At 42.3% G+C, this 23,465-nt stretch overlaps 1 protein-coding gene and 1 pseudogene across 1 annotated transcript; both read right to left on the bottom strand.

Annotated features, from left to right (window-relative positions):
- Positions 1-3,130: 3,130 nt before the first annotated feature.
- LOC103718540 lies at positions 3,131-11,464 on the bottom strand. Its single transcript, XM_026809054.2, has 2 exons — positions 11,034-11,464; positions 3,131-3,880 (listed from the first exon to the last, which is right to left on the bottom strand). The coding sequence occupies exons 1-2, from the start codon at positions 11,396-11,398 to the stop codon at positions 3,391-3,393; spliced, it is 855 nt and encodes a 284-aa protein (XP_026664855.2). The 5' UTR covers positions 11,399-11,464; the 3' UTR covers positions 3,131-3,390.
- Positions 11,465-14,805: 3,341 nt separating this feature from the next.
- On the bottom strand, positions 14,806-22,867 carry LOC120111605 (annotated as a pseudogene).
- Positions 22,868-23,465: the final 598 nt, after the last annotated feature.

Here is a 23,465-nt window from a genome sequence, read left to right as displayed (position 1 = left end):
CGGATATGAATAGAAATTTAAGTATTTGACTAATATCTGTATTTGTATCCATATCCATCAAAGAAAAATGGATATGGATATGGATAGGCAACTCTCCAATCCGTATATGTATATCCAATTTCATTTGTAATGCTATTTAATTTTATATAGCATTAATGAATTTTTTAAAAAAATAAATGAGCATATTAGCATACTATTAACTTGATTTAACATCCATTTAGTAATATCTTTGATTCTATGATCATAAAATTTAATTATCCGATTTAGATCCATATTTTATATACATACTTTTGGTATCCGATTTGTATCCATATCCGTTTAAAACAAATATGGATATAAATTTTTACATCCGATTAATATCCATGTCTATATCTATATTTGTTAAACAAAATAAATATGGATATAGATATGCTAGTATCTGACCCAATTTTTGCCTTATGTCCTGAGCATCATGATGAAAAGTGCAATGACGTTGGAGAACTCGACTGTTGGCTGTTCGATCGAGATCGGAGAGGGCGAGCAGCGTGTGGTCACCACTGGGATCCTTGTTGGGTGGCCAGGCTTTGACTTGGAATAGCACAAATAAAGAAGTCCACTGGCCGAAGTGTATCCGGTGGGGGACTTTTTGATATCTAAATTAGGATGGTGCTCAGAAAATAGAAGGAGGTTCTCTCTTAGTATGTTAAGGTGTTTTGTGTGTACTCACCTCCTGGGTTTCCCTCTTTTGTTGATTAACTGGGTGAAGGAGCTTACCTACCACCAAAGAATTAGGGCACATGGGTCGCCCAAAAATGACTAGCCTAGGTACAGCCTAGTTGAATGTCTTGCACGCAAATGACATCTCGCCTGTTACATCACTAGAATTTCGGTGATCACTGAAGCTCGGGTTAGGATGCGACCAACTATGGAAAACTCATAATATGCAAGTTCAACAGTACGACGTTGGGCCAGCCAAGTGATAGCTCTTGATCAACCACGTGTTGGTGCCGTGGCAAATTCTAATTGGCTGGTTCTTTTGGTGAGCTATGGCCGATTTGGAGGTGCATCACTAACAAACGTTATTTATAAATGGCATTTTTTCAAGCCCTGCGCGAAGTGAAGCATGAGATGGCTTGATATATCATTTCTTCTAATGTTTATCTGCCCTAATTAGTGATTGCAATCACCTCTGCAATGGGATAGATACGGTCTTCCTCTGTCTCTCTCTCTCTCACGCGCGCGCGCGCGCACACACCACACATGCGCGCGCACCCAAAAGGAGAGTTAGGAAACAAACGCATGTACACAGATGGGCAGTCGATCGCTCAGCCAAGGAATTTGTGGTATTATTATGACAATAGGAAACGATCGGAGTCTAGCGTAATCAAAATAGATCAAACAATGCAAATGCTTTTGGGTCAGCTGTTGTTAGGAGAGGAAAAGGGAATACGGCATCCGATGGCCATGCCGCCATCCATCGAATCCTAATTGAGCAAACAAAACTCACATGAAATGTTTACGCAAGCTCATCATCCATTGTATTTCCCTTTCCAAGTTTGTTACCATTGATTGGGGTGATTGTACAATACTATCTACTTGGTACCTTTTTTTTTTTTATTTGGTACTTTTTCGAAAGAAAATTATCTTCTTGATACTAGCATAAATTTTAAGTAGATGCCAAATCTGATATTACCATTGACCTCTTTCGACACCTAGCATTGCCTTATGACGCCATGCAATTCCCTTCTGCATGTCAAATCGCTCTTGGACGTATAGGTACAACATTATGCTTAACAAGTTACAAGGCTGCAAGCCTCATCACGATTGGAGCTGCAATCATCAAGAGATTTTCATTTTCTTGACGTCTTGTACCATTATCACTGCATTGATCTTAATAGCACCCTCCTGATCCCCGTCTTGAACTGGGTTGCGGTATTTCTTTTCACACGGAAAGATGATCTTAATAGATAACGTGCCTGCAACAAGCATGCCACAAGTCTATCCCATAATCTGAGCAAGTCTTTTTCCTTGTTTATTCCTCCTTTAAAAAACCGAGGATTAGGTCACAGCCCAATGGCTTCATGTTACATACCCGGACGCTGCATCCTCCAATCATTGTATGCACCTGGTTGCTAAAAGTAGCAGATTAGGGAAGTAGTTTCTAAATCGCACTTAATAATACTATATGCAGCATACCGAAAATAAGTTGCAGGTAGGAGTTAGCCCGTTTGTTTGGATACTGGAATCTTCAATTGCACAATAAGTTGAGTTGTTTATTGGACTGCAACTTAAATCTATCTTAGGGTCGGAGTGGCTGCAAGATAAGTTGTTGAAGTTGTATCCTCCTCCTCCTTCCATCCTCACTCCTCTCTTGTCCTGCTCTCATGTCCCCTCCTTCCGTTCTAATCCTCCCACCCCACCCCACTCTCAAGTCTCTCCCTGCAGCTGTGGAGCCCCATCACCCACGGGAGGCCCACAGCCGTTTCCTCCGCCTACAACTTCCATTTACATTGAATGCTAAAATCAGGTATCATAAGATGTTCGAGGAAATGTCCATAAAAAATAGCCTCTTTTTCCCAAACTCTTTCAAACACAAGAAATATACTTTTCTGTAAGTCTACTTGCTGCAATTTAAGTTGCAATGCAACTTCAACTTGCAGTACAACTTCAACTTCAACCATAGAGCTCTAAATAGCCCCATGGTAGAGTTATGTAGTGGCTAATTACGAAAAGAGTTAAACAGCTAGGACTCCGGGAAGGGTTGGTGAGAGTGGCATATTCAGGTTGGAACTGTGCACAGAATATGCCCACTCCACACCTGAAATACATTGCCAATTTCACCTGAGAGCTCACATATTTATGTTTCCATGAGCCACTCCAAGCGAAACATACAAACAGTAGCTTTGTCTCTATTTGCAAACTGAGAGAGATCCATCCAAGCAAGAATTTCGTGGCAACAAGACCAACCAATATATATATATATATATGACAGGTTCAATGTTCCTGATACACCGCTGCCTTTGAAACTATCATAATTTAGTAACTGGCAGTAAGACGACACCTGCTTCAATTCAAGAATAAAAGAAACAAACAGTTTATACATGAATATCAGTTTATCTCAACCTAACTGATGATGATGTCAAAACAGGTGTAAAGGCATGTCCAAAATATACTGCTTTTCTTATTGGAAAATCTGAATATACAGCTTTGAAAATGTCAACTTCCATATGTAGGCCTTTGTATTTCTCTCTTCCCTATACTGGTGTAGAACAAGAACAATACAACAAGATCTACATTACATCCTATGTACAAATATGCACCGATAATGATGCTAATAACTAGTCAACATTAACTTCACAATCATATGACTCGGGCAAAAATTGAGAAGCTTCTTAGATTCCAAAACTTAAGTCAATCTTTTGCGACACATTGCCAAGCAAGAGTTAGGTAAAATGCAAGATAGTATCTTACCCATGTGAATCTCAACAGAAATGGCGTGATCGATATGCCCTTCGATAATGATGTCTCAAAATAAGTTGGCCTTGGAGTGGATGGGCAGCCAAGTGATCGAATCAGCTCCTCTACGGACAAGATCCTGAACTTGGTGGGTGAGTTGAGAACAACATTGTCAACCCGATGCTCAAAGACCTTTCCATTCTTATCGAGCTTGTACTCAGAGGTGCCATCAAAGCGACCATGGCTCTCCCATGGTACGCGGGGGATGCCATGAACGATCCAACGGATCATGATAATGTTCTCTGCTGGCTGCCATATGCTTCCTATATTAATCCACAGGACCTTGAAGAAAATACGACCATTGAGTCGCAGTGCCCAGAAAATTCGTTTGTAGTTGTCAATGCCCACAAAAGTGTTGAGAGGATCTTTGAAGACAATATCATCTCTGAACAAGAAAGTAGAAGCATCTTAGAATAGCATTAAGTATAATTTCCTCACATTATCATTGTGTTTTTTGAACAAAAACAGACGAAAATGTAACATCAAAGAATGCAAAGCATGAACAGATTCCTGAAGGTGACACCTTCCACACATAAGCAACCAACTCTGGCATTCTGGTATGAACTTAGCATCCCTGGTATTCCAAAACGGCCCATATGTTGAATAGGAAAATAATTTGACAATGGAACTATGTATCTTCAGAGAGATTTGGAAAGGCATTTTAAGTTATAATGCGATATCAAGTTTCAATATGTACATAGTGCTTAGAGGATCTGAAGTAAAGCTGTACATTCATGATTCCAAGTTTATCCCCTTGCACTGAAATAAGGCCCTTGATCTCAAATAAAATTGAATAATCGTCTGAAACTTACTCTACTTCAACCTACAGGACCAACTCATTGGTTGAGAAAAAAGTAAGAATTATTGTTCGACTTGATTTAAAGGTATTCACTGAAACTGGAATAGAAGATTATTAGACAAATGGAACCTGACGAAAAAATTGTTCTTTACCTGAATGACTAAAAAGCCTGAACACACTCACACTTTCGGATCAAAGGAACACATGCTTTTCCTGGAAAAACTAATTTTCAAAATGTGTTTTATACTTTCCTGAATACGGTCCTGGATTCTCGCTGCATGTACTTTGAGTGACCTCATGAAGGGCACTTCGATCTTAAATAAGTTTAACATTGATCAGGGCCTTCTTCTTCATACAATTGTTTGTTGAGTACATGTGTTATGAGGATCGACGATAGGAACTTAGAAAACCAGACATCAACATCTAATTACAAAGATAAATTACTTGATAAGGACATGGCCAAGATGTCTGCACCGAAAACTTAAAAAAGAGAAAAAGCCAAACTATGCAACCTTTCACCCAGTTGTTTATAAAATAATAAACAAAAAACGCCCATGTAAATTCAGAAGTCTCATATGACTGAATGCCATATTTTGCCTTATTCTCTTCCGTTAAATTCTCTGTTTCTAGTAGTAGGAGAGATTCATCTAACACAGTGTATCAGTTAGATATCTTATGGAGAGAACTTAAAAGCTCTCACCTCCATTAGGGGAAAAAAAAAAGGAAAGAGATTTCTGTTTTTTAAAGCGAACTCGATGCTGTATATTTCTCAATATGATTCTTCTTTCCCTCTTTTTCAAGGTCTAGTCGCCTATAGATGTCATGGGCTCAATCTACAGCATAAATATTTACAAATGCTGAAAAATCTGAATTTGCATATATTTGATTGCTGGAATCAGATCTGAAACTCTCAACAAACCCAATAACAAAAATCGGTCCATGCTAGAGCATTACTTCCATTCTCGAAACCTGCAACCTGACAAGTATTGGTGCAAAAATTTAATGCGGCTTTGTTCCTGTTGCTGGAAATTGGACCCGGGGGCCGCCGCGAAGCCGGGGAAGGAGGAGCTCCGCTGCTGCAAGGGGCGGACGGCGGTGCGCCGGCCGGCTGCGTCCTCCACCGTGGGGCGTGGGAGCGTCCGAAGAGGGGTGGTGCGTCCAGTCCTGTCCTGCAAAAAAGCCGGTGGCCGGGCTCCCCGGCGCCGGCCCTCCGATGCCTAAGTCAGAGGGGGCGAATATGTGGAGAGAGCGGGGAAGAGAGTATGTGGAGAAGACAGAGAGAATATTTGGATAAAATCAAGAGGATCAGTTTCCTCAATTGTCTGTGTTGTTTACTTCTTTCCACCCGGTCTAGGAGGGTTCTCTCCGGCTTCGGGTTTTTCCTCCCGTTTTTGTCCCCCTTTCCTCTTCCCCCCAGGTTCCCTTTTATAGGAGGATTCGGTTACCTGGGAGGTGATAGTAGGTTTGTCCCGTTCTGTAATAATTGGGCACGATTTGGCCCATTAATGGCGTGATGGAGAACGGGACCGGATCAGACCGGAATCAGGGAGTTGTCACGGTCGATCGGACCTGTTGAAGTGGTTGAACCGCCGGCCGTGGTGGGCCTGGGGTCCGTGGATGGTAAGTGCATTTATTACCGAATGAACCGGCGGTCAGGAAGAGCCATATGCTCTGATGGTTCAGTGATCCGGAGATCGTCTTGGGCCGTGTTCATTAAATGACTGAGTGCATCGGAGACTTGAGGGGGTCTCATGCATTAATGGCAGGTCGTGCCGAATACCTGCGGAGATCTTATGCCTTGATGGCTTGGGGATAGCGGCAGGTTGTAGTGGAGTTGTCAGGTCCCTTAGAGGGTTAGGTGGAAATTGGATATTTGGCTAAGGCATGGGCTTGGCCTGCTGTGCTCGGCCTTCTGGTCTCGGCCTTCTGGTCTCGGCTCTCTGGTCTCGGCTCTCTGGTCTCGGCCTTCTGGTCTCGGCTCTCTGGTCTCGGCTCTCTGGTCTCGGCTCTCTGGACTATGAGCTCGAGAGCGGAAGAGCCCGATCACTTAGGATGAGCTCGAGAGCGGAAGAGCCCGATCACTTAGGATGAGCTCGAGAGCGGAAGAGCTCGATCACTTAGGATGAGCTCGAGAGCGGAAGAGCCCGATCACTTAGGATGAGCTCGAGAGCGGAAGAGCCCGATCACTTAGGATGAGCTCGAGAGCGGAAGAGCTCAATCACTTAGGATGAGCTCGAGCTTGCTGATGGATTTGGGTGCTATAATTACATTTGTGGGGTGGTCCATTTTTCCACCAACACTACCCCCGACTTCCGAGTCCGAGCTGCTTTTTGGCTCGGGCGAAGGAAGTAGTTCAGTCATCGATCGTCCTGGTGCTGTGAGCGTTCTTACACCAAGGCGACTGAAGACGCTTTTTCTGCTCGGAGTCCGTTCTTTGGGGACGTCGGCAGAGAAGAATCCAAGTAAAGATAAATGAGAATGTAAAGACATTAAATGAATAGGTACCTTGTACCGTGTGCGTCCTTGCGCCGAGGCGACTGAAGACGCTTCTCTGCTCGGACTCCGTTCTTTGGGGACGTCGGCAGAGAAAAGTCCAAGAATAAAATAATGTAAAGACATTAAATGAATGGGTACCTTGTACCGTGTGCGTCCTTGCGCCGAGGCGACTGAAGACGCTTCTCTGCTCGGACTCCGTTCTTTGGGGACGTCGGCAGAGAAAAGTCCAAGTAAAGATAAATGAGAATGTAAAGATATTAAATGAATGGGTACCTTGTACCGTGTGCGTCCTTGCGCCGAGGCGACTGAAGACGCTTCTCTGCTCGGACTCCGTTCTTTGAGGACGTCGGCAGAGAAAAGTCCAAGTAAAGATAAATGAGAATGTAAAGACATTAAATGAATGGGTACCTTGTACCGTGTGCGTCCTTGCGCCGAGGCGACTGAAGACGCTTCTCTGCTCGGACTCCGTTATTTGGGGACGTCGGCAGAGAAATCCAAAAATAGAATAGCGGGCTGAGCTTGTTGGCTGAAGACGATGGAGCACGAGCCGAGCTCGTCCGGTCAGAGAGGACCGCTACTCATCTTGATGTCTCGAGCATCCCTATAGCCGGGGCATCCCGATGTCTCGGGGCATCCTGACCGTGGTCAGGGTAGGAGCACGAGCCGAGCTCGTCCGGTCAGAGAGGACCGCTAACTCATAGCCGATGGAGCACGAGCCGAGCTCGTCCGGTCAGAGAGGACCGCTGGAGCACGAGCCGAGCTCGTCCGGTCAGAGAGGACCGCTAACTCATAGCCGATGGAGCACGAGCCGAGCTCGTCCGGTCAAAGAGGACCGCTAACTCATATCCCGACGTCTCGGGCGTCCCTATAGCCGGGGCATCCCGACGTCTCGGGGCATCCCGACGGATCGGGGCATCCCGACGTCTCGGGGCATCCCGACGTCTCGGGGCATCCTGACCGTGGTCAGGGTAGGAGCACGAGCCGAGCTCGTCCGGTCAGAGAGGACCGCTAACTCATAGCCGATGGAGCACGAGCCGAGCTCGTCCGGTCAGAGAGGACCGCTAACTCATAGCCGATGGAGCACGAGCCGAGCTCGTCCGGTCAGAGAGGACCGCTAACTCATATCCCGACGTCTCGGGCCATCCCGACGGATCGGGGCATCCCGTTGTGGCAGGGCATCCCAATATATTGGGGCATCCTGACGTCTCAGGGTAGGAGCACGAGCCGAGCTCGTCCGGTCAAAGAGGACCGCTAACTCATAGCCGATGGAGCACGAGCCGAGCTCGTCCGGTCAGAGAGGACCGCTAACTCATAGCCGATGGAGCACGAGCCGAGCTCGTCCGGTCAGAGAGGACCGCTAACTCATAGTCGGGGAGCACGAGCCGAGCTCGACGGTGGAAGCCGATGGAGAACGAGCCGAGCTCGTCTGGTCACTTAAGACCGCACCCCGATGTCTCGGGCCATCCCGACGAATCGGGGCATCCCGTTGTGGCAGGGCATCCCAATATATTGGGGCATCCTGACGTCTCAGGGCATCCTGACCGTGGTCAGGGTAGGAGAATGAGCCGAGCTCGTTGGCTAACCTGAAAATAGATAAAATATTGAATTTATTTGAAGCCAAAGTGGCGTCCTGTACCTTTTGGAGATATTTTGATAGCTCTCGAGCTTCGAAGTCCCTCAGGACTTGGTTCGGCACCGGCCTTCTTTGGCTTGATTTTTTAGGTGTTTTGCGCTCGGGTTTCTGAGCTCGGTCTGCATGAGCTCGACGGGGGCTTCAGTGATGGCGACGCTCTGAAAGGGGAGCAATGTCGCGGGCGCCGTCCCAAGGACTTACGCCCGTAAGGAGGGATTACATGCTGGTTTCTTGCTTGCTGCCGGAAGACAGAAGACTTGGAAGGATAATGGGATTTAATGGGGCTGTACCCTTTGTCACAGAGGCTTACAATCCCATTTTAAAGCTCCATAACTTTCCTTCTCCAGACCTCAGCTTTTATTTCTCTTTCCCCCCAACTCGTTGACGTGAGACTTGGACTACTACTTCTCACTGGTTGCCCCCACATACGTCGTTGCAGCGGGAGCCATGCCTGATTCGAGATGGCTCGGGAGTCAGGAGAAAGTTTCTTCCTCTGCTTCACATGATTCCGTGGAGGCGGCACAGGAGGGGCCTCCACTTGTTGCAGGCTTTGGGCTGCAAATAGCTAGCGCTTGGACTTACTGCACAAGCGCATCGAAGTGCTCGAGTTGGACTTGTGGAACTTGATCTATCGGAGATCTTGATGGTGAATTTTGGACTGAGCGTTTGGGACTTGGAGCATGATACTCGAAGGGGAAACCCGCTTGTAGGGGGCTCCGGTTGAACTGGAGCCGGAGGAGGCGGTGCCGTTGGGATGCCCCTGGGTTGCAAGCTTTGGACAGCGGTAGCCAAGGCTTGCACTTGTTGCACCAGGGCATCAAACTGCTCCGGCCGAACTTGATGAACTGACTCGGTCGGAGGTGATGGGTTTCGGACGGAACGCTCCGGGCTAGGTGGAGGACGTCGAGAGGCATTGGAAGCCCCTTTGCTTCTTAGCTTCATGGCAGCGAACTCGGGCCCTTCCTCTAGCGCCAACTGTTGCTGGAAATTGGACCCAGGGGCCGCCGCGAAGCCGAGGAAGGAGGAGCTCCGCTGCTGCAGGGGGCGGACGGCGGTGCGCCGGTCGGCTGCGTCCTCCACCGTGGGGCGTGGGAGCGTCCGAAGAGGGGTGGTGCGTCCAGTCCTGTCCTGTCCTGCAAAAAAGCCGGTGGCCGGGCTCCCCGGCGCCGGCCCTCCGATGCCTAAGTCAGAGGGGGCGAATATGTGGAGAGAGCGGGGAAGAGAGTATGTGGAGAAGACAGAGAGAATATTTGGATAAAATCAAGAGGATCAGTTTCCTCAATTGTCTGTGTTGTTTACTTCTTTCCACCCGGTCTAGGAGGGTTCTCTCCGGCTTCGGGTTTTTCCTCCCGTTTTTGTCCCCCTTTCCTCTTCCCCCCAGGTTCCCTTTTATAGGAGGATTCGGTTACCTGGGAGGTGACAGTAGGTTTGTCCCGTTCTGTAATAATTGGGCACGATTTGGCCCATTAATGGCGTGATGGAGAACGGGACCGGATCAGACCGGAATCAGAGAGTTGTCACGATCGATCGGACCTGTTGAAGTGGTTGAACCGCCGGCCGTGGTGGGCCTGGGGTCCGTGGATGGTAAGTGCATTTATTACCGAATGAATCGGCGGTCAGGGAGAGCCATACGCTCTGATGGTTCAGTGATCCGGAGATCGTCTTGGGCCGTGTTCATTAAATGACTGAGTGCATCGGAGACTTGAGGGGGTCTCATGCAATGGCAGGTCGTGCCGAATACCTGCGGAGATCTTATGCCTTGATGGCTTGGGGATAGCGGCAGGTTGTAGTGGAGTTGTCAGGTCCCTTAGAGGGTTAGGTGGAAATTGGATATTTGGCTAAGGCATGGGCTTGGCCTGCTGTGCTCGGCCTTCTGGTCTCGGCCTTCTGGTCTCGGCTCTCTGGTCTCGGCTCTCTGGTCTCGGCCTTCTGGTCTCGGCTCTCTGGTCTCGGCTCTCTGGTCTCGGCTCTCTGGTCTATGAGCTCGAGAGCGGAAGAGCCCGATCACTTAGGATGAGCTCGAGAGCGGAAGAGCCCGATCACTTAGGATGAGCTCGAGAGCGGAAGAGCCCGATCACTTAGAATGAGCTCGAGCTTGCTGATGGATTTGGGTGCTATAATTACATTTGTGGGGTGGTCCATTTTTCCACCAACAGTTCCCATAGGTGTATTATAATCAAAGGGCACCTTATCTTAGGTATGCATCGCCTCTTATGATTCCAGATTACTAGTTTTATAACTTGCAGAGTCTGTTCAATTAACTATTGTCATCTAGCTTGCTACTTTACATTGGCGGTGCAAAAATCCATCTTGATTTCACCGCTCTCGTACATCCCAAACCATCCCATAAGATTCCAAATTGCCAACTCCAACGCTTCTAAAGCATATTGACTAATTCTAGCATGCCTTCTTTTTTCTTTTTCTTTTTTTTTTTTGGTTTTTCCTCAATGGTGAACTCAAGAACCAAGAATCTTGTACCTCTAATTTCACAATATTAATTGATGGCATCTAAAAAGGGAGCAGAAAACAGGAATCACCCAGCGAGTGTCAAAAAACTAAGCTTAAAAAACCAAAAAGATCAAATTTTTCATAGTAGAGGAGGCGACAAACCTATAGATATCGAATCTGGGTTCCCTCTGGAAGATATCGGGGAAGTCCTCCCTCAGGGTTCGGATCGCGTAGCCCATATTCACATAGTATCTCTGCTTATCCTCGTCGCCGTCGCGCTGCTGCTGCTGCTGCGTTGGAGAAGGAGACGGGAAAGAGGAGGAAGCGCCGGGTAGAAGGGGACCGGAGAAGAGCGGGGAGAGGCCGGTCCTTCGAAGAGGGTCGGAAACCCTAATGACCCTCTCCTTCTCCTCCTCGTCTTTGACTCGCCCACAGACGCAGACCCTTGGCCTGGCCCTCCGACGGCCGGCAGAGGGTTTCGCCCCCGGGATCGAGGCGATCCTCGCGAGAGGGACGAGGGAAACCATTCAACAAGAGGGCGGATCGAGAGGAGGATAGAGGATGCGTTGTCTTCTTTTTGGTTTTTTAATTTAAATACGTTGAGAGAGAGAAGGTTATCCTCCAAGTTTGACCTGCAGAAGAACCTACATGTAACCGACCCTCGAACCTTTGATTTTATTGAACCGGTTCCTGATTTTTTTCTTTTTTCTGCACTTATCAGACAATAAAAAGAAAACTCATTAGTGATACGTTTGGCATGATGACTCATGGGAGATATAATAGATCGTCCTATTTTTGGCATGAAGTCACCCAATTCAGATCGGCCCCAGAAGGTCGAGCCAACCTCAGAAGATCGAGCCGACCTCAGAAGGCCGATCTCATCGTCTACATGCTGCAGCCATGCCCTACAGCAGCCTCACCGCACCATGCTTTGCTTGCTAGCCACGCCACGATATATCAATCAAGAACCATATGTTGCCACACCTATGAACGCTTTATTGGTCACAGGAATGGCCTATGCCGTGCGCCTCAAGCAAGCTCTAGCTGCGCGCCATCTGTCTAAAATCCATCTCCTCGCATGATGAGGATGGGTCATACCTCCGCCACCTGGGCACCTTTACGGGGACTATAAATAGCTCCATCGGGTAACACCTAGGAGACTTTTTGACCAATTAAGATCTACTCTAACTTGAGTGCCGGAAGCCTTTACCGAAACCACTGGTGAGGCTTTGTGCAGGAACGTCGTCCCATGGGAGGTGGCTCTATTTTCTCTGCTCCAGCTGGCAGCTCTCTCGACTCCTCCGGCATGGTCACCCTCGGGCCAAATTTGAACCACAACAATAACCATCTACTCGGGAATTGGAAGCCTTTCTTGCATTTCTTTCCAATTGGAATAAGGCTACAAGGTTATTGGGTAACATATTTGCTGTCACAGTATTGTTGGATCATAGGGTTAACTAAAGTTTTCAACATCATATTGTCATTTTGGTTGAGAGACAGGGTTGTATATTTCATGCTAAATAAGAATTCATCTTTCTTTGCATGAATCTACCGATGAATTGTGTAATGGTTGCTTTGAGATATGCACAAATTGATAGATGCAAAGATTAAGAGTGCTTTGAGATCTGTGCGGAGCACGATCCAATCGCCGATGTCACAGAAGAAGATCACCAGTTCTTTCGCGTGAAAGATACAGTTCGGACTCTTTGGTGAAAAGATACCCAGGTATGCATTCATGCAATAATTATAATAAAGAGTTTGTCATAAGAAGAGATAATATTTCGAAATTTATCCTATAGCACTTGAAACTCGGGCACCTTTTGAATGCATGTCCAAATTGCACTGCCTAGCCAAAGCTTGATAGATGCAGCAAGTGTGAATTCCAAGATAGCAGAAACCAAGTTGCATCTCAGAAGTAGGAAAGAGTAATGTTATGAAGACAGTACTTCTTCTTAGAAGCAAGACTAAAATATCATGGAGTGCTACTTCTATACTCTCCCTCCTCCAAATGTGGGAACTGGAAAGAGACAGGCAATCAAATGATCCGATGAGTATTAGATGGCATGGCATTTAATGGCACAGCCTCATGAATTGCACCAAGCATCTTCTGCCACGCGAGAACGGACCTCACCTTAAGAACAATATGGAAACCATCGTCTCTGCAAAGAAACATTTTGACTTTTTCCTGGGGCCAACAGCACCTGCAATACCCGACGACTCAGAAAATTTGAGCCACTTTTGCGATCAGCAGCTTTAGCTCCATGACATGGTAGCGTCTGTTCGCACATTTTCCCCACCAGCCCAGCAGCTTTAGCTCCATGAGAAATGCTTGACGTAACATAAAAATCAAGCACAAAGAAGAGCATGGAAAGGCTGATGCGTAAATGTCCCGTTGCTCCTGAACTTCCATCCTTCACCGACCCCATACCATATACCGTCGGACCGGAATAATAGAGAGGTTACGTAGGAACTAGGGAATGAAAAAGTAAGAAAGGAAAAAAGCTCCAAGGCACGTTTCAACGTCATACAATGTTAGTTTTTCTTAAGACAATATTTGTCCCTACCACTTGTGTGCAAAAAGAATCAACAAATTTGTTTCCATAATACAATGGGAGCCCAGAAAAAAGTGTTTATTTGATAGCTTTTTGCACTACGGATATCAAACCAGAAAACTCTAAAAGTTTGGCTATAATGGCAAAACTAAAAGGAGACAAAATTTGAGAAAGAAAGAATGACTAAGAAAAGATTAAAAAGAGACAAAATTTGAGAAAGAATGAATGAATATATTGTGGTAATTTTTCTACAATAAAATTTTTTTAGTGTTCTTCGTATCTCTTCAAACGGTTAAAATATTTGTTTGAATAGTCACCACTTTTTAGACTGTAGAGTCACCTCCTTTTAACGTAAAGATTCACCTTTTTTCAGACATTCACCATTTGTGTCTATTCAAAGAGTCATCTTTTTCACTCTCAACTATCTTTCTAAAGTCACATCTTTTCACCTTCTTTCCTTCAAAAAAAAAAAACAACATCCAAAACACACAAACACACACACATATATATAATTTGAAAATTTTCCAACAGGTTACATATCAGCTGCTTCACATTTCTGAATAATCTAGTATCTATGAAACAGGAGATTAAATAGCAGCCTTTTCTTCCATGATGTTATGCTATAGCATTCCCTCCCTCACTCCCACATCATCGGAGCATGCAACTCAAATGAGGATAGAACAGTACCTGATTATTTGACAAGAAGACTTGGTGCAATGGAAGTGAACCGGTTGCTCTCATTTATTTCTTCAGCATTTCCCCTTCAAGAATAATCTCTGCGCAAATGTACTCACGAATCTCACAACTTTTTTTTTTCTTGACAAAATTTTCAAATGGTTTGGGATGAATATCGGCATCACAAATGACAATGTATGCAACAAGACAACACCACCAATAGTTATGTGAATTTCATTCTTCACATCGCATTTTTGATTCCCTGGATATCACAGACCTGCTATTGCAAGCTCAATGGTTTTTGCTGACCATGATAATTTAGCCGTCCATAGTTTAAGGAGCGAACAACTTCTACAAGCCAGACAATAAAGCAATTAAACAGGATCAAGTTCTTGCAGTTAAGCAGGACCATACCATGTAGAATCTCACGGTTCTTGAAGGGAATAGGTCGAATCAATCATCAAACACAGGCTAATAAGCAAACCTCTCGGACAAGTTTTTCTTTATTTTTCTTTTCTTTTGGGGCTATATTACGGTCCATGTATCCTGGAAAATTCACCGTAATAAGACTCCTTAGCTCACTTACATCAAAACCTCAGCAACAAGCACATGATACATAAGTTGCACCAGTTTGAATCAAAGAACACAACTTACTCAACTGACAAGAAACATGAATATCGTACCAATACCTCACAGGAAAGATACACTCACGACAAAGGCATCACAGCTCTTGCTTCCATTGCAAACAAATGTCAGATGAAATAGCCTCTTAGCAGCCAGAACAATGCATAGCTAATTTGCATTTATGTACACGAGCAAGAAGATAGAAGACTGGTGAATTTCTCTTTATTACTTGGAGTGCCATTAAATGGCTGAACAATGAGTCATGAACAAGTTCACCTAAAGGTACACAATCCACGAGGAGCTTTTCAGCAGATAACCAAGTTGGGAACCATGAATTTGGCAAAAAATTTCGATTCATTGATGCAAACTCTGAATTCTACAACTGCCCAACAGGCTCCAGTTCTTCAGCTGCACCACTTTCAAAGAATTTGTCATAATTCAAGCTCTTTACAACATCAAAGAAATGTGCAACAGCCTCCTCTGGCGTCTTCACAAGAACACCATGGCCCAGATTTAGTATATGTCCCCTTCGCCAGCACATCTCACAACCCTGGGAAATGCACAAACATCAGCTGGGCAAAACAATGTTTTTAAAGTCAAGTTTCAAATGAAACTTGAAATCTGATGTCTAGACATTATAAATCATTGACAGTTGACACAAAGGATGGAATGATGTCCTGACAAATGGCTATGCGAGCAACTAATAAGGAAGCAAGGTCCAAGATGGCTTCTGAACGTAATATTAATTCGACCATTATAATAGTGCACCATGCGAAAGAGTTATAGCTAGAAACTTCTCATCCATTGCACCAAGGACCTAGCTCACATAATATTGCAATTTTTCCAGATATTCATGAGATCTGCAAAACCAATGGAGCAGGATGCAAACTTGCAAAAACAATACCAGGAGGTGATACATTTAGTTGAAACATAGGGACATTAACTAATACTAAAAAAATAAAATATTTTTCCTTTTTCATTTTTAATTTTAAAAAATGACATGGATCCTTAAAACCAAGAGCATAATGTGTCAGGGACATTGTGTGCTCTCTATTCAGAGTATTGTAAATCAATGCAACATGGAGAAATTCAAGAAAACTTAGGCTCCTTAATGAGTTCAGTATTCATGTTAAAAATGGAGTGTGAGAAAATATAACTTTAGCATGGGAAAGATTGATATATTGATGTGGATTTATGAAAACACAACAAAGAATTAAGTTAAATATTATATATATATATATATCAGGATGGCATTGCATTGGTTAATAATGGAGACAACCCCCAAGCATACAAGAATTTAAATGCCCTATTGGAAAGAAGTGGCAGATACAAGAAAACCTAAATAAGGTTAAATAGAAAGGTTGTGTTTAGAGACATATGCTTCTTGAGTAAGCTGCAATAATAGCAAGAAAACCATCAATAGGGATGAATAGCAAAGATCCACGAGTAAGCTGCAATAAGAAAATGCGATTTTGTGACTAGTAATTGTTATAATTGAAAAAATATATGCTTTTTAATCACTACTGAACTCTAAGCAAAAGTTTAGCCAATGATTTACTCCCATCATATATATATTCGACAAACTCATGACTCTCTGTCAAATATTTTAAGCTGCACCCAAAGAAGATAATGACACTTGACTGAGATTAGATGAACTCAAGAATGATCAAACAGAGAGCACCTAAATAACCAAAGAACCTTCTTTTGGTCGGAGAACGACCACTTCCATTGAAAGAATAATAACTGATGATGGACAGTAAATGCATAAGCTGGAAAAATGAGAATGAAAGAGAAAAAGAAGTTGACAAGCAGTGACAAGATGTTAGTATCTATAAATAGCTTGGGACATATCCAATCCAACACTGAGCTAATTGATATTTTAGACTCACCTATGGATTTCATCTGTCAAAACAGGAAGTGGAGAAAATAGATAAGCTGGGTCTACATTTCCCTGCACGCTAATTTTACTTCCAAGCCGCCTCCTTCCATCTGCCATATCCACTGTCCAGTCAAGTCCAATCACATCAACTCCAGTTCCAGTCATGCGCTCAAGTAGGCCCCCATTACCATTGACATATAACACAAGTGGTATCTGAGGGCATTCCTTCTTTATTGAACTTACCATCTGCAAGTTAAAAAGTAACATTGGATGGTCAAAGGAGTAAGACATACATACTTTTTGAAAAAAGCATTGTTGTATGCTTGACTTTGAAATAACGTTTGTAATATACATGACTTCATACTTCAGAAACCAATATACAAGGTCTGAAAGGCAAAAGTGGTGAACAAATTAATATATTAAGAGGTTAGCACATAAATCAGTGCTAAGCAACTGAGTATTAATGATGTACGGCAGCACAAATGACCACATATAGACATCAAGTGGCTGGTGGTCCCAGGTCATTCTGTACATGAGCTTTTTCGGAAAGCCACAAATCATCACAGATATATTATATGTGGCTGCACCCCAGCTTATATTTCAAATCAAAACATGGTTGGTTCTCTAATAAGTTGTTATCATTGGATACCAAAATGACACAAGTCTTTATAAATTACAAGTTATCATGTCCCCTTGTTTTTGAAAGATCTTAGTACTATCAGTATCTTCAATTGTAATGAAAACTATAAACAATTTAACTAACTATGCCATTTTATGACAATTAGCAGAAATATATCTGCCAAAAGAAGTCCTCATTAGGATTTTTAAAGAATTATATTTAACCTGAAAAAATCCCTCCTATAAAAGTATTGTCATTATGTTCTTTTCAATATTCACACACAACTTCCAGAGTCTATCTGCAATACCATATGGAACTGATTAAATTTATTTTGAAAAAGAAATAACTAGGTTCTTCAAACTTCAAATGTTTCATGGTATTATATGAAACATCAAACCAAAAGAACACTAATTTGCTGAAAATTCTACTTAATCTTCGGTTAAATATCCAAATTGAAGATGCCAGCTTACCAAACTGGTAAGAAGTAGGAGGAGGAGGAGAAGAAGAAGAAGAAGAAGGCGTACGGCGAGCATAAAAGATAGCAATACCACATATTATAAAGCATAATAGAATTATCATATTGTTTGCAAAAGCATGTAAGGAAATCATACATTATGCATACTATACAAATGAATGGCACCCACATGCGTGTATATACATTTACACATTGTATAGTATAGATAATATTCACATTATAATATCTTAATATATAACAAGAAATCCAAAAAAAATTGGTCCATGGATTGAAGTTGACTTAAAAAATTCAGTTAGAACAAAGACTATTACTTAATAGAACGTTAACTGATAGCAGTTCTTCTATAACACAAAACGAGAGAAATACACAACAAATAGTTGGAGGGTATCCTTGGACACCTCCAGTCTTAAGGTCACTACACAAATTAACCAGTGGATGATTCATATAGCTGTCAAAAACTGGATAGGAGAACACAGTTTTCAAAGCCAACACTAACAGTGATAAGTAAAATGAAACCAAATGCTGTGTTGATCCCTCTTCCTAAATTTCTCTTCTAGGAGAGATTTGCTGGTCATCCTTAGGGTCTTTTATTTCAGTTCCGAGATGATATCTGACGGTTTGCTTCCTCTTTGAACAAAAGAAGTAATACTAACTTAACTGGAACAATTAAGAAATTCATACTCCACTGCCTCTTCAACGTCCAAAAAGTCTACCAAATGACACATGGTAGAAATGTAAACTTCTGTTGCAATGCATATGCATTTTAAGATCATGTAGGTAGCCTAGTTCACACAGTTATTTATATAAGAAACACTGCATATGAGGTTAAAATTTAGGAAATAAACAAAATCAGAAATTAATGTCCAATTTACCTGCTTGATGTATGGCTTTGACCACTGCTCCCAAACATTAGGTGGTAGTTGTCCACCCCATGAATCAAAAATTTGTATACACTGAGCTCCTGAATTCACTTGGAAAATGATATAGTCAGATATTGCTTGTGTAAGATGAGAGAGAAGAGCCTTCAAAACATTTGGTGCAGTATGGCACATGCTTTTCACAGCTGTATATGTGCGGGTTGAACCCCCTTCCACAATATAAGTAGCAAGTGTCCATGGTGCTCCAACAAATCCAAGCACCGCTGCTTTCTCTCCAACCTATAACGAAGAAAGATGCTAAGTAATCAGAAATAAATCACCATACAGATGAACTGCCATGTTTATGAACACCAGCCATGTTTACTGATACAATCAAACTACGAATATCCAAGTATCCAGCACTTCAGGAAGCCAACAAAAAGTAACCAGGAAGACATATTAATCATTCACCTTGAGGATAAGTACCAATGACAACACGAGAAGCAAGTTATGAATATGAAGATTCTGACCACAACCATGACATCACAGAGGACTAGAAGGAAATTTTATTAGCATTGTACATTTCATGCAATTCAAAAATATCAATGCTGCAAATATCCTAGTTGATAGCGATACCCACCAATGAACCTAGACAAAACATAGTTATATATAAAGACTATCATACACAAGTCCTCTTAAAATTTCAATGGCACCTAGAATTAACATTTTATCTAAGATTGAGAACTTGCATGTATTAGATAAAGATGAGTATGTGTCTTTACTAAAATTAAAGTGTACTACTACCAGTTAAAATTAAGAAGGTATGCAATTCCAGACTAAACGGAAGGCATTTAGATTGCAAAAACATGCATGTAACTGAAATCCTAGATCAGCAAAACCCACAGCCCTTGGATTGCAATACTATAAAAGTATCTAGATCAACATCCACAGATATTGTACAGAATGAACAAACACATAGGATAAAAATCACATGCTTGTAGCTAGCAAATTGATAAACATGTATAAACAGCAGAAATGATCCATCTCAAAAGGCTTTCCAATATAAACATAAAGGCTAGTAACATATACATGAGCTATATCCAGGAACAAGTAACGAGCATGTGAAGACCTATGAGGGCGTGTATTTAGTCCCACATTGGTTATATGCCGGAAAGATCTTGAGTACTTATACAGGGCTAATAAGTCCTAAAAAAATACTTTCTAGCTAGCCTTTTTAGGTGAGGTTCTGAGTTGTTACAAATGGTATCAGAGCGGACCTAGCCCATTGTCCATGTGGACTAAGGGATGTGGCAGCACGGGCTCATTGAGACTGACCACGGGCCGATCGTAGTGCTTTTGATTAGATTTGAATGGATTTGGATCCTTAGCATGATGAGAACATTAGGGCTTAAACGGAGAGAGTATGTAGGAACCTGTGTGGGCGTGTGTTTAGTCCCACATCAGTTATTTGCCCAGAAGATCTTGAATACTTATACAAGACTAAGAAATCCAAAAAAAATACCTTCTGGCTAGTCTTTTTGGGTGAGGTCCTAGGTTGTTACAGAGCACCTGGATAAGCTATATCATAATTCCATCTCAAAGGTGTAGCTATTCCAATGAGAACTATCTGACACACAAAAAGAGACATCAAGGGCAAAATCAGTTTTTAAAAGGAAAAATCAACAAAGCAAAGATTAGAAAAGAACAAACCATTACAATTTATTTTCTGCTGAAATGATGTGTCAAAATTTACAGTTTGAAATGAAGTTTTGTATGCTTAAAGTCTTTTTTGTGGCAATCTGTCCATGCTCGGCTTAAAGTTGGCAATCTACACGTTTCAGCAACTAGAAGAAAATGAATGTTTCAAGAAATTCAAGCAAGCCAGATACAAACAAAAGAAAATGACACATGCAATCATAACAAGGGATTAGCACAGGAACTTCTACTTTGTTCTGGTGTCTTTATCTAGCAGTTTATATCATTTAGGCATAATCGGTATAGAAGAGAGGATAATATATTAGCATGACTCTGGACTTCTACATAGGGTATAGGTATAAATATGCTTCCTAAGCAACCGTTGACATGCTGACACTGTGATTAGTATGCATCGTCATTAGATATATGCCAAACATTCAGAAACAGTATTTGCGAGAGCAAAAGGTGACTTAAGGATCTGAAGTAATGTCATTGTTGACCAATGCTTCAGATTTATTTCCATATAAGAACATATAAACCTGAGGATTGCTTAGTAGATTTTTATTTTATGCATAATAAACAATTTTATGGGACAAAATAAATCAGATATTTACCTCGTTGCGTAAGATCCTTAGAGACTCTCCTACAAACTGAAGTTTCTCCAAATCAATTGGATGCAATTTTTTAAGACCCTCCGTGGAGAAAATAGGTGATGGAATGATAGGTCCCTTTACTTCTTCTATCTCAAAAGGTACACCAAATGCAGGTAGAGGAGTAAGTATGTCAGAGAAAATTATGACTCCATCTGGCTGAAAAGCTCTCCATGGCTGCAAAGAAATTTCTACTATGAGATCAACTGTCTCTGATCTCTCTCTGAATGATGGGTATTTCTCTGCAAGCTTTCTGTAAGCAGCCATATACCTTCCTGCTTGGCGCATCATCCATGCTGGAGGCCGACTTATGAGATTTCCTCTAGCAGCCTGAACCAAGAGTGGGTCTGGAAAAGATAACTATCAACACTTAAGTAGATAACCCATTTCAACTTCAAAGTTTCTGATAGACAGTAGATCCAGATTATGTGAACGCACATGAATTACTAATAAATTTTTCTTTTTTTGAAAGTCAAGTAAGACATACTTCTACAACGAACTTCATATATAAAGTGTGAGAATCACTTGTTACATTGAATGGCCTACATCTTGTAATTCATTTCCCAGAACAATGTTCATCTAGGAATAAAAGAACAGCATTCAGAAGCTTTCCATAGTTTGGATTTGTATTTTCAGGAAGACTCAGCTGATCCACGCATGGAATCAGCATCCCTAGCATGTAAACGGGTTGAACTTGAAACAATAATGATGTAAATAGCGCGAGAAGAAAGTTGGGACTCTTTATTGATATATAAATGTTTGATCAACAATCATTCCGATTTCCTTGGATGTTGCAAAATTAATAAGGTATTCTAGCAATATGGAACATTTAAAACTACAAACTACAATTTCTGGACATCTTAAAGGCCATTGAATCACGTCATCAGTCAAAAACTGTAAGTATATACAAGATCTGTTCCGTCTGATTGGAGCAATTTGACTCATCAAACGAAGACCAAAGCTTGTAGTTGCATCCATGGCTTGGAACACATATTAAACAAAAGGATCTATCAGCATTGCAGAGGTATTAAGGCTCTTTTATGCATATAAATGACCTGACAGTCTTTTCAAGCAAAGAATTAAAAGTTCCCGAATCAAAACAGAGTGTCCAGCATCAAGAAAATATTTTTTTATGGCAGCATTAACCCCATGGACTATTAACAAATTAACAGACGCCAACATTCTGAAAAATCTTAACCTCATTGATTCCAAGTTCACGAATGAGGTTCCCTCCATGTTGTATTCCCAATTCAATATCTGACTGGAATTTGGACAAACCTTTCACTAGAATGGAGAATTCAAAAATAAATCTTTCCCTAAAAAATGCCTCAGAGTAATGAAACCTTACAGATTGACCACCCAATTAGCCCGTAAGAACATAAATCCCTCATCTTTTTTCATCCATTGGATTCCACCGCAGAAATTATAGCAACTAGCATCACCAGAACGAGCAACGAGAAGAAAAGAAGAGAGAGGTTATATTTCGCGAAGCAAATGGGGTTATTATGGAAGCATACCGGAAGAGAAGCTTGCCCTAGGGAACCGCTGCCGGATCTTCCTCTGAGAGAGAACCCTATTTCCACTCTTCCAACGGGGGAGAAACCCTAGCTGAAGAACCGGGTCGCGAGACCTCAAACCAACCGAGAAGCCATTGCTGAAAGGGAGTTAGGTTACGACATTAGTAGAGAATGGCGAAAGATCAAATCTTTTGTGTATATAGAGAGAGAGAGAGAGCGAGCGAGCGAGAGAGTGTCTTGTGCTTTACCTGCTCACAGGAGTGGAGCTTACACGCATCGCGAGAGAGAGGTATAAGTTCTTGAATGGAGAGAGGAGAGAAAAGAGATAGAGAGAATGCTCGTTCCTTTCCCGCTCGCTTCCTTATCTTCGTTTCGATCGCTCTGTTCCGGAACCCGGTCAGCCGTCGACAAGAGAAGCAATCTATCACCCTGAATCCTGATCGCCACATGGCTTGGTTGCTCCCTCCGTTAAGAATCGGACCAGCGGCACGCGCTCTGCACCTTCAACCAAGGTCACGATAACGGCGTTATTTCATTATAAACGGATCCCCACCCAAACTGCTGTTATTCTAACAGTTGCAACGGCTATTATTTATCTCGATATATATTATTTTAAAAATTTTAGTATTAAAATAATACTATTATATGAACTGTTATAAGTAATAGTGTTGCTACCACCGTTGACTTTATAAGAAAAAAAAACTTTTTTCACAATTTGCAAATTTTTTTCTTCTCAAAAAAATATTTTTTGGAAGGAAACTGATGCCAAAATTCTTGAATTAAAAAATATATTTTTTTTTTATTTAAAGAAACTAATGGTTGCCGCTGAGAATCGCCCATCCTAGTAGGGGTGAAAGTGATCAGATAATATCTATTTGGATTTATTTTTGTATCTGAATCTATCCGGATATGAATAGAAATTTAAGTATTTGACTAATATCTGTATTTGTATCCATATCCATCAAAGAAAAATGGATATGGATATGGATAGGCAACTCTCCAATCCGTATATGTATATCCAATTTCATTTGTAATGCTATTTAATTTTATA

Source organism: Phoenix dactylifera, chromosome 8 (genome assembly GCF_009389715.1).
Source record: "Phoenix dactylifera cultivar Barhee BC4 chromosome 8, palm_55x_up_171113_PBpolish2nd_filt_p, whole genome shotgun sequence".
Lineage (NCBI taxonomy): Eukaryota > Viridiplantae > Streptophyta > Magnoliopsida > Arecales > Arecaceae > Phoenix > Phoenix dactylifera.
This window is presented reverse-complemented; position numbering and strand designations above follow the sequence as displayed.